The 17,095-nt window shown below is 39.4% G+C and overlaps 1 protein-coding gene and 1 pseudogene across 11 annotated transcripts in view; both read left to right on the forward strand.

Annotated features, from left to right (window-relative positions):
• The window catches only part of FRY (FRY microtubule binding protein), a 569,880-nt gene that overhangs the window by 481,107 nt on the left and 71,678 nt on the right, over positions 1-17,095 (forward strand). For all 11 annotated transcript variants that reach the window (XM_066369318.1, XM_066369317.1, XM_066369307.1 and 8 more), the window contains 6 exons: positions 2,612-2,799; positions 3,822-3,916; positions 5,393-6,000; positions 7,211-7,308; positions 7,690-7,860; positions 11,815-11,955. In XM_066369318.1, coding sequence (XP_066225415.1) covers positions 2,612-2,799; positions 3,822-3,916; positions 5,393-6,000; positions 7,211-7,308; positions 7,690-7,860; positions 11,815-11,955 — 1,301 coding nt within the window. The remainder of the gene's footprint in view (positions 1-2,611; positions 2,800-3,821; positions 3,917-5,392; positions 6,001-7,210; positions 7,309-7,689; positions 7,861-11,814; positions 11,956-17,095) is intronic.
• On the forward strand, positions 15,394-17,072 carry LOC136393930 (phosphorylated adapter RNA export protein pseudogene; annotated as a pseudogene).

The raw sequence follows: 17,095 nt of genomic DNA on the forward strand, positions 1-17,095 counted from the left end.
AGAGCATCATAATATTGAAGCCACAGTTAAATTCCATTTGGATTCCACTTTGCCTGATCCGATATGTGAGGGAAATTTAAGTGTGGTTTTTCAGCCCAGTGCAATGACAACTTTTGTCTTGCACCCGGCCTGGCACAGTGAGTGTAGCTCACTGGTTCCCCGGCTGCTCTGATAATTAGCACATATAACAAGTTGAACCACTCCGGATTAGCCATGTCTCTTTTTGTTATCAGAGGGTTTTTATTTAAAAAGCAGAACTAATGATACACAAAAATGGGAAAGTCATTCTAGAAATATGATGGCCTAGATTTCTGGTCTTGAGTTTCCACTTTGGAATTTTTCTGAAATATAAAGACCTCTTCTATTGTAATTCCCGCAATTTAAGAGTCACTTAAAATTGCACACAGCCCAAAGGATGTGTGAACTATTTATTTGTCTAAAACTTTTAACTGTATGAAGTTAATGAAATTGAGAAAACATATGAATGCCTTACACTGTGTTCTCAGTGGGTGTCTTTCATACTTTACCCGAGGTGTTTTTACCCTCTGCTTTCTACCTGTTGCCACTATTGCACGATAAAAGGTATTCCTGGTAGCACTTGTACCAGTCAAGTATCATGGCTGCTGAAACAACTCACAGAGCACAAATGCCCAACACGTCAGTTATTTCCAGATCACATAACAGTTCAATGTTGATATTGGGCAGGCGGCCTCCCACCTGGAGCTCAGCAACCCTCCACCCTGTGGCTCTGTCACCTTCCAGGCTCAGAAGTCTCTACTGGGCCCTCTGCATCCAGCCAGCAGGAGAAGGAAGAGAGAGTAGAGGATTACTCAGAGGTGTTCACACGCCAGGCCTGAATGGGCACTCAGTCCTTCTGCCCACATTCTGCTGGCCTCAACTCAGGCACAAGGTCACATGTCACTGCAAGGAAGGCTGAGAGATATAGCTCACTGTGTGACTGGGGAGATGCCACACATGAAATAGCTTTTCTTAAAGGTTACTGCCATGTGATTGCAGTCCTCCCGGTAGAGTTCTAGGCTTCAGCTCATGATGACTTAAATAAGCTTTTGTTCAAGTAGGAAAAACATGTTTTGGAAAACAAATAAACAAAAAGACATAGAGAACAGTTCTGAAACATGACCCATTCATAAGCTATGGCATACCCATATTGGTTTAATCCTGCATTCACCACCCTGTATTTGCCTGAGTCTGTTTCCCAGGACCCTGTGTTCACTCTGCAGGAGCACTTTCTTATGTCATCAACATGCCCCTAGGCTAAGAATAACACTGATTTATTCCCCCTGATCCACTCTCATTTCACCATCAAATGTGGCACAGAGACCCCAGATCACACAGGCAGCCAAAATCCTTTTTTACAGTATGTCCTCTGACTCCTAGAGCCTGGTTCTCTCCCTGCAGAGAGGTATGACATGTGTACAACCTAATAGCACAGACTTCGATAAGGAGCTTTTCCTCACATTTTTATTTCCATTTAGTTCAATAATTTTCTAATGACAGATTCCCTCTGTGTTATTGGAAGAACACATTCTGGCAAAGGTCCAATCTATTGCTGCCTTCTCCACAGTGTCTACATTTATATATCTGAGTATTTAAACACCACTCTGAAGAGCAAAGATGTGAGTCCAAGCCTCAATTGGGTTTCAAGTTGACTAGATTCACTAACAGCTTCATCTATGTACATAATTCTGAGAACATTTGTTTCTAACAAATTGTCTTATGTAAAAAAAAAAAGTGAAAATTTCCCATGTAACAGTAATACAGAAGAATAATGTAATAATGTAGAAATATAGCATGTAATAAATAGCAGTACCCTTGTCAACATGTATGCAACATGTACTGTTCTAAGTACTTTTGAAGTTGTTTAATTTTCACAAAACTTCTATGAGATAGATGCTATTATTCATAAGTTAAAGGTAAGGAACAGGCACATAAAGAATAAGTTTCTTTATCAGAGTCTAAAAACTTCTAGTTCAAACCTAGCACCATCTTGCTCCAGAGCTTCTGACTACTACACTATGCTCCTCAAGATTAACATTTGTGGGCACTGGCTGGTTGGCTCAGCATTAGAGCCCAGTGTGTAGAAGTCCCAGGTTTGATTCCTGGTCAGGGCACACAGGAGAAGTGACCATCTGCTTCTCCACCCTTCCCCTTTTTCTCTCTCTCTCTCGCTTTCTTTCTCTCTCTTTCCTTCTCCCTCTTCCCTTCTTCCACAGCCATGGCTCGAATGTTTGGAGTAAGTTGGCCCCATGCTCTAAGGGTGGTTCCATGGCCTCGCATCAGGCACTAAAATAGCTCAGTTGCTGAGCAACACAGCAGCAGCCCCAGATGGTCAGAGCATAGCCCTGTAGGGCACTTGCTGGGTGGATCCAGCTGGGGAGCATGCTGGAGTCTGTTTCTCTGCCTCCCCACCTCTCACTTGATAGAAGAAGAAAAAAATTGTGTGTGTGTGTTTTTTTAAGTGTTAACTTTTAAACAAGTACCACCAAGAGACAGCCCCATGCAGTGACCCTGTTTCAAAGCTTCAGCTAATTGTTGCCCCAGGCTTTGCAGAGTGGCCACTGATCTGGTCTCTGGCTTCTTGCTGCCCTAGGTTTCCGTCTGGAGCAACACTTGAGTGAGGTTGCACTGCAGACAGCCCTGGCGAGCTCTTCAAGGCACTATGCCTGTCGGTCCTTCCAGATATTCCGGGCCATCAAACAGCCTCTGTCAGCGCATGCCTTGTCTGACCTTCTCTCAAGACTGGTGGAGGTGATCGGAGAACATGGCGATGAGATTCAGGTAGGGAAGGAGAGACCACCAAACACATCCTGTTTTTCTCATTTTAGAGAGAATTAACAACTTTCTGAAAGCCTTGTTTCTCTTGCCAATTATTCTAGCCCTCTGGACATGTACAATTCATTTAAAAAAATTTAGAGGTTGATTTTTATATTTTACCAAAAGTCATTCCCAGGAGTATTGGTCTAGGAACTAACTCCACAGATATCGTATGTCTTATTTAAGCTAACAACTTAAATAATCTTTGGTGATTCTTATTTCTTGTTTTGTTGTTGGTTTTATTTGGTGGAGGACAGGAAAGATGTTACGTACTGTTTTGTCTTTTTGCCACTAACCTCAGTTGTTATTGTGCTATTTTCCCACCTACAAAAGGGATCTCCGTTATATCTGTGCAGAGCACTTCCCTTCTCTGCATGATCAGCCTTCAGTAAACTGGGAAGAGTTGAAGTAGTACTGGAGAGAGTAGCTGCCACAAGAAGACCCTGTAGAGAGAGAGCCCAGAGATTGAGGACCTGAGCAGGTTGAAAGCCAGGGCATTACCTTCTCTGTAGCTTGGACCAGGCCCTTATTTTTCATCAGAAATGTGCCTGCATTTCAGGAGGCCTGCACACCTGTAGACTCTAGCTTATTTTCCTCCTCCTGGCAATAGAAGTGCTGTTTGAAATGCCACTGAGGCACAGCCTTTGCACACACCTCTTAATCTCTACCTTCAGACATTGCAAATTCTATGTTTCAAACACCCATCATGCCTGCCACCTTCAGCTTTGTCTCGTCCTTGTTGGATGTCAAATGAGATTGATCTGGGAAAATAGATCTTTATTGTTATCTGCTAACTCCTGAGCCACATAAATTTCCTCAGTGGCTGTTAATATTTGTTTTTAAAACTTGTAAATTAAAATAACAATGACTATCTAGCTTTCAATGATATTAACATTATTTGAACAAAGTTTGCATTAATTAAATGTGTGTCCAGGAAGTTAACAGCAGTTACAAGCAGTCCAAAATGTTGTCTCCATGTTTGACAGGGTTACGTAATGGAAGCACTTCTGACTTTGGAAGCTGCCGTGGATAACTTGTCTGACTGCTTGAGGAACAGTGATCTCCTAACTGTATTATCTCGGTGAGAATCAGCTTAATGGCATTTTGAAATCAAATATCCCGTACTGAATATTTGGGGGATGTCCAAAGAACAAGTCTAGTTTTTGAAGTCTATTAATGACCTAAAAAAAGTATGTGTGACATTTTCTTAAATTAAAAAAGAGGGGGGAAGTTATGACACACACACATATATACACATTATAAAAGTATTTTAAAATTTTAAGAAGGTAGACACTAAATGTTATCTCTAGCCTGACCAGTGGTAGCACAGTAGATAGAGCTTTGACCTAGGACACTGAGGTTCCTGGTTCAAAACCCCACAGTTGCCAGCTGGGGTTCAGGATCATCCACATGCTCCCAAGGTCACTGGCTTGAGCCCAAAAGTCACTGGCTTAAAGCCCAAGGTGATTGGCTTGACCAAGGCATCACTGGTTAGGCTTATACCCCCTGGTCAAGGCATATATGAGAAGCAATCAATAAATAACTAAAGTGAAGTAAATGTTATCTCTACTCTAAGTAACAATGATTTTTCATTTTCTTTTTTTATATCTTTAAATATTTTTTTAAATTTTATATAATATTCTATTACATTGTAAGCAGAAACTAAAACTAAGTATTATTCTTAAATGAATATGCACAAAACTCATCTGAACCATCACTATCAAAATAGTTGGAATAAATGTTGATTTAACTTGCAGAATTTCTATTTTAAGACCTTTATTAAAAATTTTTTAATTCCTTTGCTCTTACCAGTGTTTAATAACTCATTTCAAATTATTTATAATTCCATACTCTGTTTGTATAATTGAGTTCATCATACTTGAAACTGAGTCAGTAATGTCATATCATATTGGGCCTTGCTTCATTTTTAAGTTGAGCATTTATTTTTAAGCTTAATGTGGTACTAACATCATACATATTTTTCTGTATAAACCTACAGATTCATCTAAATCTGTAAAAGTTATCAGGATTTTGATAAAGAATTTTACCTTTTACAGCCTGAAATAAGCTTTGAAATCATTTTTCATAAATTAAGTACAAAAAATTTCCTTTGACACATTTACTATTTTCTTTCTTGATAATATTTTCATTTGTTTTTATCAGTGACTTACTAGAATATTAAAGTTTTTACCTATCAAGTGTATTTTACTTCATAATTATTCCTACCCAAATTCCTACCCAAATTAAAAAAAAAATCAGTAAACATATAGCCAACTGCTTATATTTTTAACCTTTCAGTAAATGGAAGTTTAATATTAGGTTTTGTTGTTGTTTTGTTGGTGTTAAGTTTGATTTTCTTGTTAAGCTTATTAAGTTTTATTTTTTATACCTTTAAGTTTAAGAATAAGAAAACTTACTCCTCTAAGTTTAAAAGTATGGACAAAAATGAACAGAAAGCAGTATTTCCAAAAAGTGATTTCCCTCCTTGTTGTTCATCAGCGGCTATTTCGTGAAGCCTGCTGGCTTCCCACTGAACTTTTTTTATTTTTATACCCAGTTCTTCATCACCAGACTTAAGCTCTAGCACGAAGCTCACAGCAAGCAGAAAGAGCACAGGACAACTAAATGTGAACGCTGGGACAGCCAGTGGCAACCCAACAACTGCAGAGCGGAGTCGGCATCAGAGAAGCTTCTCTGTGCCCAAGAAGTTCGGTGTTGTTGACCGATCCTCAGACCCACCTCGGAGCGCCACACTGGACAGAATCCAGGCTTGCACCCAGCAAGGATTCTCCTCAAAAACCAGAAGCTCTTCGTCCTTGAAAGACAGCCTCACAGACCCATCCCACATAAACCATCCGACCAACCTGTTGGCCACCATCTTCTGGGTCACAGTGGCCTTGATGGAATCAGATTTTGAGTTTGAATACCTAATGGCTTTAAGGCTGCTGAACAGACTGCTGGCTCACATGCCACTGGATAAAGCTGAGAACCGAGAAAAACTTGAGAAACTCCAGGCACAGCTCAAATGGGCAGACTTCTCAGGGTTACAGCAGTTGCTGCTGAAAGGGTTCACCTCCCTTACCACAACAGATCTGACCCTGCAGCTATTCAGTTTGCTGACACCAGTGTCCAAAGTATCCATGGTGGACGCATCCCAAGCCATAGGTAAAACCAACACACTCCTTGTCTTACAATTCAACTGTTTACATCCCTGTTTAGCATAATAATAAAAAATGTGGGCTACTGCTTTTAGCAGTTCTGCTTAGAACTGGTTTGTTAAGACTAATTTATTTTATCTTTTAAATTTTTACATAATGTAAGTCATAATTATTTATATTTTAGAGGATATTTTAAGGCAATAGCATAAAAGGGGCAGAAGTAATAAATAAGATATTGGTCATTTCTTTATAATTCCCATGTCAAACTGCAGATATTGTTGGTTTTTTCCATTTCTCTTGTACAGACATTGCTTACCTTTTTTCTTAAGTCCTAAATCTTTATTTTTCTTAGACTTTCTTTTTCTCTTGATGATTCCCTTGGTTCTCTCTTGTTTTGAATTAAGCCAAATCAGCAAACTAGATTTTTTAGTACCACAGCATGTGGCCCAGGATTCTTCATGGAGCTGGAGCTGGAGCTGGTCACAGTAGTGCTAAGCCATTATTCATCATTTTAAAGAGTCTTTTTTTTTTTAAGAGTCTTTTGATTACAGGAGTAAGACTTAAATTAATTGGCCTAGGTCGTCTCATACAGGTTTTCCTTTAAACTATGCTTTTTGATAAAAATTTCGAACTGGGGTTTCCGTTCATTTTATTCTTCTTTTTTAAATTGTAGTTGTACATTTTTCCTGGATCTTATTAGATAACATTAAAGTGGCCTCAAAAGACTGCATTTGCAACAGAATGGTGGGATCTTGATAACATTATACGGAGTGAAATGGGTAAATCAGAAAAAAATAAGAACTGCAGGATTCCATACATTGGTGAGACATAAAGACGAGACTAGGAGACATGGACAAGAGTGTGGTGGTTACGGGGGGCGGGGGGAGGGGAGGTGGGGGAGGGGCACAAAGAAGACTAGATAGAAGGTGACAGAGGACAATCTGACTTTGGGTGATGGGTATGCAGCAGAATTGAATGACAGGATAACCTGGACATGTTTTCTTTGAATATATGTACCCTGATTTATTGATGTCACCCCATTAAAATAAAATTTTATTTATATATAAAATAAATAAATAAATAAATAAATAAATAAATAAATAAATAAAAAAGACTGCATTTGCATGACCTCAAAAGAAATCTCTAATGTATTTTCCCACTGTAACAGCCATAGTGCACCATATTCAGCCATCTCCATTGTATTCTTCCTCTTCCAGGGTTTCCTCTGAATATCCTGTGTCTCCTGCCCCAGCTGATTCAGCACTTTGAGAACCCCAATCAGTTCTGTAAAAATATAGCTGACAGGATTGCTCAGGTATGGCTTACGGTTCCACTCCAACACACCCACCCAGCCTTCTAGAAGGCTCAAGTAGGACAGAAAGGACCTGGCCCAGAAATGATGACGGGTTTCATAAAACCCAAAACAGTAACTGATACTGCTGGTTGGTAACATTCTGGGTAGCTGATGCACTCTGTCTCTTTTGGTTTTATTATTGAAAAAGCATATGGAAAGAATTTGTGAAAATTATATTAGCTAAATTACTAAGATAAGCACTTCCGCAGCCTACCAGAAATGTGTGTTGTGTATTTGTGTGTAATCTGTTTTCCTGACTGCTGGGACTGATAGCAGAACTGCTGACATTTCTTCCTATTCATCAGGTCATTTTATCCCTGACTGATTTTCCTCTCTTATAAGGTCTGTTTGGAAGAGAAGAACCCTAAACTTTCCAATCTTGCGCACGTCATGACTCTTTATAAAACACACAGCTACACGAGAGATTGTGCCACCTGGGTCAACGTGGTCTGCCGGTACCTTCATGAAGCCTATGCTGACATCACCTTGAATATGGTTACCTACCTGGCAGAGGTAAGCCCTTTGATTAAGGATAAAATCTATTATAGTTTCCCTGGGTAAATCATTTATTTGGAACTGATAATCAGACTTCATTTATTGAGTGCATATTATATATCATCCTTGGTATTGATAACATTCCATGTATGTTGGAATCATTTTAAATCCTCACAGCAACCCAGTGGTATGGACACTATTGTAGTGGACATGGGGCCCAGCGACGCTCATTCATCCTCCTGACTCTAAGCTCACACTTCTCTTTACTGTGCAAACTCTGGTCAGCACCCAGTGGCAACAAGAGATTTGTATCCTAATTATTCTTGGTATTCAAATCTTATTTTAAGAAGTAACTGTGTGGCTCGATTTATGTAATGGTTGTTTGCTCTGAACAAATTCACAAAGCATACATTTTGAATTAAACTTTTTATCTTTATTATGTTTAATGTTAAAAGAACTAGAGACACAGATAACAGTGTAGGGATTGCAGGAGGGAGGGGAGGTGGGGGGAGGGGAGGAGGGGAGCTGATGAAGGTGATGGAAGGAGACTCGACTTGAGGTGGTGAACACACAGTGCAGTGTTCAGATGATGTAGAATTAGGCACCTAAAACCTGTACAATTAACTGATGTCACCCCAATAAATTCAATAATCTTTTTTAAAGTAAAAAAATAAAAACTATAACAGGAATGGGATATTTTTCTGCTACAATGTGTTTCTGCTCTGGTTTCGGTATTTGTGTAGCAGCTCCAGCCCCCCGCAAGTCTGGCAGTCAAGGCAGGAACTCTGAGGCAGGTAATTGAGAACAGCTACCTTGTTAAGCATGTTCAGAGCTGCTTTTCATTTGGGGACATGCATTCGTACCTCTGCCAGGGCCTTAGAAGAAGTGGTGAGGACAGTCCATTCTAAATTTTTTTAAGTTATGTTGCCCACTAGGGTCCAGATAGCTTAAAGAATCAGCTGCTTTCTGAAAGGCAGCATAGAACTGAAAGCCTTGATCTGGAAGCGGGTCATTGGCCCCACCCATCAGCACTCACCGTTGGTCCTGCAGAACTTCGATTTGCAATGTGGGTACAAAATAGGTGGTCTGTACTCAACTCTCAACATGCCTGATTCATTTGTTCTTGTCATCCTTTCCTCCCTGCTACTTTAAAGAATCTCGCATAAGTGTTGCATGGCTGCTTCTGATTATTACCTCGGTCGCATCTGTCCATGCAGCAGTGACTAAGCCAGCACATGCCTGTGGGAGTGCAGGATAACCAATGTAATGCCCCGCTTACAAAGGCGGATGCTGCATGTTTTTAGTGAGGTCACATGTGAAGTAGCAAGCAGGCAAACTCTTTTGGATTGTTAGGCATAAAAATTTCAAAACTACAAAAGGGATGTGATATATCCACATGAAGGAATATTATGAAGAATTAAAAAGGAATGAAGTACTGATACACGCTGCAACATAGATGAGCCTTAAAACCATTATGCTCAGTGAAATACACCAGGCACAAAAAGGACAGCTATTTTACAATGCCACTTCTATGAGATATGTAGACTAGGCAAATTTATGGAGATAAAAAGTCAAATAGTGGCTACCACCGGTTGGGAACAGGGATAATGAAGAGTTATTGTTTTATTGTTTCATTTTTGGATGGTGAACAAATTCTGGAAAGAAATTGTGCTGATGGCTGTTTAACAATGTGAATATATTTAATGCCACTAAGTTGAGCACTTAAAACCAGTTAAAATGGTAAATATTTTATATATATGTAAAGAAAAGTAAAAATGGGTTGCCTAATTTGTTCTTCAGCCTTTATCACAAATCTCCACCAACATTTGTATTATGAACTTACCGTCCCACCATATAGAAAATATATAGTAACTCTTGTTTCTATTACTCACATATTCTTACAGCTATTGGTCATACATGTATACACATAATTATATGTAGCTGTGGTCAACATTTCCATTGAATTTTTTCTGTTCACTAAATGCTGACTTTCTGTATTTCTGTGTGTTGACACAACTCACGTGGTATCACTTTGAATAACTGGAATTCTATCCGGTTAATGTAATACAATATGCTTAACCATCTCCCTTTTATTGTTTGTGTTCATAATTTTTTCTATTACAAATGGTCCTTTTTTGTAGACTTTTTATCAGATCACATTTGGATCATTTCTTCTGGTAGCATTTTCCAAAGTAACTATCCAGGTAAAGGGCACGAATATGTGGATATGTTATTAGTTCCACACATCTGGCCTTCACAGAGATTTTCCCAATTTACAGCACTACAATGTATAAATATTCTTGTTTTCCCCATCCCCACTAAATTTTATTATTCTATTTATTGTTATTTATTATTTTCAGCACTTTGATGCCAAAAATGATTCTCTTGATGTATTTCTTTTCTAGTGATTATGTTCATTTTTTATTAACATACAAGATTTGCATAGTTCTATATTTCCTCATGTGTTAACTACTCAGTTATTTCTTTTGACCACTTTTAATATGGAATTTCAACATTTATTTGAATCATTTCCATTAATTCTTCACTTTGAACCTTTTGTCATGATGTCTATCACATGTACCATATTTTTTGCTCCATAGATGCACCTGACCATAAGACACACCTAAGGTTTTAAGGAGGAAAATAAGAGAAAAAAATATTCTGAACCAGATGGTGTTAAAATATTTAATAAAGTACCCTATATTTTGCTCCATAAGACGCACAGGCATTTTCCCCTCCACTTTTGGAGGGGAAAAGTGCATCTTATGAAACAAAAAATACGGTCTTTTCTCATTATTGTGCTTTCCTTTTTGAATATATTTTTCTGATTATAAAAGTAGTATGTGTTCAAAACAGAAAATGTTTAAGGTACAGAAAAGTAAAAACAAAGATAAAAAGAAAAGAAAAATTAATTATATTACTTAGAGAGAAACACTATTCACATTTTGTTGGGTTGTTTTCCAATGTTATTTCACTCATTCACATCAATATTAGCATCTTATTACAGAAAAATTATCTATTCCTTTTTTTATTGATTAATTTTAGAGAGAGAAAGGGAGAGAGAGAGAAACATTCATTTGTTGTTCTACTTTAGTTGCACATTCATTCACTTTCAGTATATGCCCTGACCAGGGATTGAACTGGCAACCTTGTTGTTTTGGGACAATGTTCTAACTAAATGAGCTAAGCGGCCAGGGCTGTCTTTTTTCTTTTTTTCCAGTTGAATTTATTGGGTGACATTGATTAATGAAATTATATAGGTTTCAGGTGTACGATTCTGCAATACCTATTTCCTCTTTCATTTAGTGCTATCTAATACCCTGTAATCTCTTTGAAAAGGCCATCTTATTGATTACATGATATTTAATCATACAGTTCACCATCATTTATATATCTGTTTCCCTAGTGGTCAACATTTAAATTGCTTACAGAACTTTCATGTTTTGCTTTGGGTAGGTTTTTTTTCACCATTATAAATAATGCCATAATGAAACCTCATACATAAATCTCATTGTTTATCTCTGTTTGGAAACATTCCTAAAAGTGTAATTACTGTTTCGAAGATTTGAACCATTTTCATACTCTTGATCTCAATTGCAAATTACCCAATTTACATGTCCAGTGATGTGTAAGAATCCCCATCTTACATCCTTACCAATACTATCATTAATTTCTAATCTTTGCCAATTTGATAACTGATTGATGTATCTTTTGTTTTTATTTGTAATTTTCTATGATTAGTGGTATTTGATGTTTTCCTTTCAAAGTTTATTTTGTCATATTGTGTTATGTGAATATTATATTTATATACTCAAACCTGCCTACATGGCCTTTGATAATACTTTCATTTCTTCTGTAGTTAGGATTTTTCCCCTCTAAGGAAATGTGCAATCATAAAAGTATTGAGAAAGGTTAGTGCGTCTGTGTGAAATCTGGCCTCAGACTGACTCAGGCGTGCCTTGCCCCCCACAGTTGCTGGAGAAGGGCCTCCCAAGTATGCAGCAGCCCCTCCTCCAGGTCATCTACAGCCTGCTCAGCTACATGGATCTTTCAGTCATTCCTGTAAAGCAATTTAATGTGGAAGTTCTGAAGACCATAGAGAAATATGTGCAGGTGAGTATTTAAATAACTGCACTTATGAGCCAGAGTGTCATTACGGAAAGACAGAGGCCTTGTATGTAGCTTGTACTTGGCCATGCATTTTGAATATTCATTGATCTTCTAACACACTGAGACAATCAAGAGTAGTAGCTGACCACGCCTCGAGGTGCACACTGAGAAGACAGGCCACAGCCCTAATGCATTTCTTCAAAGGACACACCTACACCTCTTGGGGCTTACAGGTTGGGTATTGAAAGCATGCACTTGGCTGGGAGGACAAGGCTGGAGTCTTATACATAGCTTCCCATTTCAAAGAAGGAGAAAGGAAAAAGAAACTTGCATGTCCCTGTTTCTAGATCAGTTGTTTCAACATGCAAAGCATTAATTCAGAGATTCAAAGTACCACTTTAAATTTTAGGGACTAAGATTAGGTAATTTGTAGAAATGTACTTGAAAATACTCCAACAAACAAACCAAAGATTATGTTGGGGTAAATAGATGACAAAATGTATATGGGGATTCATTTTACTCTTCTCTTTGTTTTGTGTATATTTGAATATTTTTTTTTTTTCTTTTTCATTTTTTTTTTTGAAGCTGGAAACAGGGAGAGACAGTCAGACAGACTGCCGCATGCGCCCGACCGGGATCCACCCGGCACGCCCACCAGGGGCGACGCTCTGCCCATCCTGGGCGTCGCCATGTTGCGACCAGAGCCACTCTAGCGCCTGAGGCAGAGGCCACAGAGCCATCCCCAGTGCCCGGGCCATCTTTACTCCAATGGAGCCTTGGCTGCGGGAGGGGAAGAGAGAGACAGAGAGGAAAGCGTGGCGGAGGGGTGGAGAAGCAAATGGGCGCTTCTCCTGTGTGCCCTGGCCGGGAATCGAACCCGGGTCCTCCGCACGCTAGGCCGACGCTCTACCGCTGAGCCAACCGGCCAGGGCTATATTTGAATATTTTTATAATAAAATCTTCTTAAAAAAAATAAGGTCTTGTTAAACCATATACAAGGGTAAACTGAAAATGGATTAATAACTTCAATGTAAGACTCAAAATCATAAAAATCCTAGAAGAAAACATAGGCAATAAAAGCTCAGACAGCCTAACCAGGCGGTGGCGCAGTGGAGAGAGTTTCGGACTGGGCCGCGGAGGACCCAGGTTCAAAACCCCAAGGTCGCTGGCTTGAGCAAGGGGTCAGTCAGTCTGCTGTAGCCCCCCTGTCAAGGCATATATGAGAAAGCAATGAACAACTAAAGTGCCACAATGAAAAATTGATGCTTCTTATCTCTCTCCCTATCTGCCTGTTCCTATCTGTCCCTCTCTCTCTCTCTGTCTCTATCAAAAAAAGAAAATAAAAAGCTCAGACATATCTCATGGCAAAATGTTTTTTGATATATCATCTCAGGCAAGGGAAACAAAAGAAAAAATAAACAAATAAGGCTACATCAAACTAAAAAGATTTTTCAAATCAAATGAAACCATCACCAAAATGAAAAGATAACCTTCTGGCTGGGAGAACATAATTAGCAATGATACATCTGATAAGGGATCAATATCCAAAATTTATAAAGCATTCAGACAATTTAACATCAGAAAAATGAACAACCCAATTAGAAAGTAGGCAGAAGACCTGAATAGATACTTCTCCAAAGAAGACATACATAATATACATACAAAGTGAAACAAGTCAGAAAAAGCTAAGAACTATATGATTTCACACATAGGTGGGATATTAAACTGAGACTCATGGACATAGATAAAAGTGAAGTGGTTACCAGGAGAAGAACGAGGGAAGGGGAGTAAAGAGGGACAAATACACGGTGACAGAAAATGATTTGATTTGGGGTGATGGGCACACAACACAATCAAATCAACAGTTCAATTGTTATGGAGATGTTCACCTGAAATCTGTGTACTCATTGACCAATGTCACCCATTAAATTTAATTTCTAAAAGGAAAAAAAAAGACAGATGACCATAGACATATGAAAAGTTGCTCAACATCACTAATCATCTGAGAAATGCAGATTAGAACCTCAATGAGATAACACTTTATACCTGTCAGAATGTCTATCATTAATAAATAAACAAGTGTTGAGGAGGACGTGGAGAAAAGGGAACCCTAGTGCACTGTTAGTGGGACTGAAGATTGGTGCAGCCACTGTGGAAAACAGTATGGAGTGTCCACAAAAAATTACAAATGGAACTGCCTTATGACCCAGTGATTCCACTTCTGGGAATATCCAAAGAAGTCCAAAAACACTGATTCAGAAGAGAATATGCACCCTGTGGTCATTGCAGCATTGTTTACAATAGTCAAGTTTTAGAAGCAGCCCAAGTGTCCATCAGTAGACAATTGGTTAAAAAACCAGTGGTACATTTATTTAATGGAATACTACTCAGCTGTAAAAAAGAAGAAAATGTTGCCTTTTGCAACAGCACGGATAAACCTGGAGATCGTTTTGCTAAGTGAAATAAGCCAGTCAGAGAAAGACAAGTACCATATGATCTCACCCATATGTAGAATCTAATGAACAAAATATACAAAATAGAAACACTTATAGATACAGAGACAAACTGACAACTGTGACAGGGATAGGGGTTTGGAGTCTTGGTGAAAAAGGTGAGGGGACTAAGCCGTACAAATTGGTAATTGCAGAATAGCCATTGGGATGTGGTTTGCAGCATGGGGAATACAGTCAATGGTGCCGATATGACTGGGTGTGGGCCTGGTGGGGGCTTAGGCCAGCAGGGGAACCACTCTGTAGAGTGCATGTTTCTCTGGCCACTTTGATGTACATCTGGAATTGGTGAGGAATGGTATTGAATGAAAACTGTGGTTGAAAAATAAAATTTTTAAAAGAATATTTAAAAAAAAAAAAAACTGGCCCCAAGATCTCAGTCAGTAAACAGTGGAGCTGGAATATGAAACCCATGACCACAGGCTAAAGACTGAGGGCCCCAGGCCATGGAGGACAGTGCAGGGTCACCATGGGGTGAATGGAGGAGGGTCAAGCTCAGGAGCAGAGACATCCTTCCCTCAGATCTGTTCAGGTTCTCTCTTTTGCTTCAGGACTGGACTTGGTGAATTTCAGAGTTCAAGGGCAGATGCTAGGTTTTCCCTGGTTATGCTCATTGACAGAGCCTTTCAATATAACTTTAGACGTTTCTTTGTATCTTCACTTCACCAATCTCATTATTTGCCTAGAGGAGATCACCCCCATAGGCCCAGCTCAGAGGGAGTGTGGACTCCTCCCTGTCCACCAGAGGGAGGCCTGGAAGGAGTGTAGGCAAGGAAGCGGCATGGTCTGAAGAGCTGTAGAAAGCCCACTGTAGCTGGGGTTTGTATGACGGGCTTATGTAGAGGCTGCTGGCAGGGCAGCTAGGTAAGAAGTCATCGAAATAATCCAGGCCAAAGCTGGAAAGGATTTAACTGAGCCGGGGCCAGCAGGAATGGCGAGAACAGACACATTGTCGGAAGAGACCTACCAAGGGAAAGGAATTAAGAACGGCTCCCAGATTCCTGAGTTGGATCAGGGGGAAGATACAGATCAGAAAGAGAGGAGGGCTGAGAACAGAGACCAGGAACCCAGGAACAAATGGGTGGAAATGGCCTGAAGAGGGAGAGAAGGACTGAGGGACTGGAAACTGGGGGTGGGAGAACTTTGAGGAAGAGTGAGTCATCAGTAACATAAATGTTTTCACGGCTGTTTTGGAGAAGGGTGGTTTTCTTTTTTTTTTTTTTTTTTTGCTTTTCAAATTAAGGAGGCATCTCATTAGTAAAAATGATACCTTATTCTTAAATGTGTATTTGAATATGGACAAACAGTCATTTCATAAAATCTGCTGGTTTCCTAAATGTAGGTCATCTCATATATAAATTATCTTTTTATATCATTTGCCTTTTACTTATCAGAGAATTTTCTGCACTGTCTTAAATCAGTGAATTCTGACAGGTCGTGGGACATTTAAGTAGCTAGCATTATCAGTTTTAAAAAATGCAAGTAGCTGCCCACAGGGACATAACACAGGAGGCAGGTGACAACGGGAGACAGACAGCTGCTGACTGGGTTCTGAGGGACAGTGGCACCAGCACTGAGGCCTGTGTGCAGTGTCACATTGTCAGACAGGGAAAGGCTGGAACTTCAGTGTAGAGAGTTTTTCTAATTCAGATGATGATAGCTGTCTTTGGAAACACAAGCAACAGAAATGTTTTAAACCCCCATCACAAACCAGAGCCTTTCAGTCTGGCCAGAGCAGCCAGAACCCGCCTTCTGCTGGAGGGAGGGAGGTGAACAGCCTACAGGGTGCCGTGTGCAGGAGCAAAATCAGGATGCAGTGGCCATGAACTTGGCGTCTTAGAACTGGAAGGCCCTATTGACAAAAGCAGATAGTATGAGACCTGCAATTATTTGCTTGCTAAGAAACTTAAAACGGAGTCTCAAGAACATACAACAGAATTAGGCAAAGAACTAGATGAATATATGTGAGGTCACAAGGAAGGAGGCTCAAAGAAAGAGGAAAACAGGCAGGGTCATCTCAAAGGAAATGACCTGTCAAAGACACACTAGGGGACAGATTAGAAATGAACTATACCAGCCTGTAGATCACAGAGGACAATTCTCAGGAGAAAGTGACTGATGACATTACTTTCAGGTGGCAGGAACCAGATGGTGGCAGAAAGATGTGACAGCCCAAGTAGTGAGTATAATTGGGAACAAGAAGATAACTGAACTGCTGGTGGAAATGCCTGAGGTTGAACAAACTGGTGGCTTTCTTATAATAAATGGTAGTCAGAGAATAATACCAGGTAGAGTTGTCCTAATCTCCTGAAAAACACTCTTAGCATTGGTGAGGAACAAATTAAGGACATTTTCTACATTGAAAATCAAAAAGAATATGAAAATTAAAAAGTTACTAGAAGGAGGAGAACACTGCTGTTGGGAGAAATGATAAAACAAACTATTAAAAGTCTAAATTTTCCAAGATGATGACACATCATGAGAAACTTTTACAAGTGACACATTTAAGGCCCTGGCCTCTCTTGAATCACAGGAAGGACGTGGAGAAACATGGTGGATGCAGAGGAAACCGCTGAAGTCAATCATTCTCATGATTTGGACATTTCTTAATGCATTTTTAGAAATAAACCTTT

The sequence above is a fragment of the Saccopteryx leptura genome, chromosome 2, assembly GCF_036850995.1.
Source record: "Saccopteryx leptura isolate mSacLep1 chromosome 2, mSacLep1_pri_phased_curated, whole genome shotgun sequence".
NCBI lineage: Eukaryota > Metazoa > Chordata > Mammalia > Chiroptera > Emballonuridae > Saccopteryx > Saccopteryx leptura.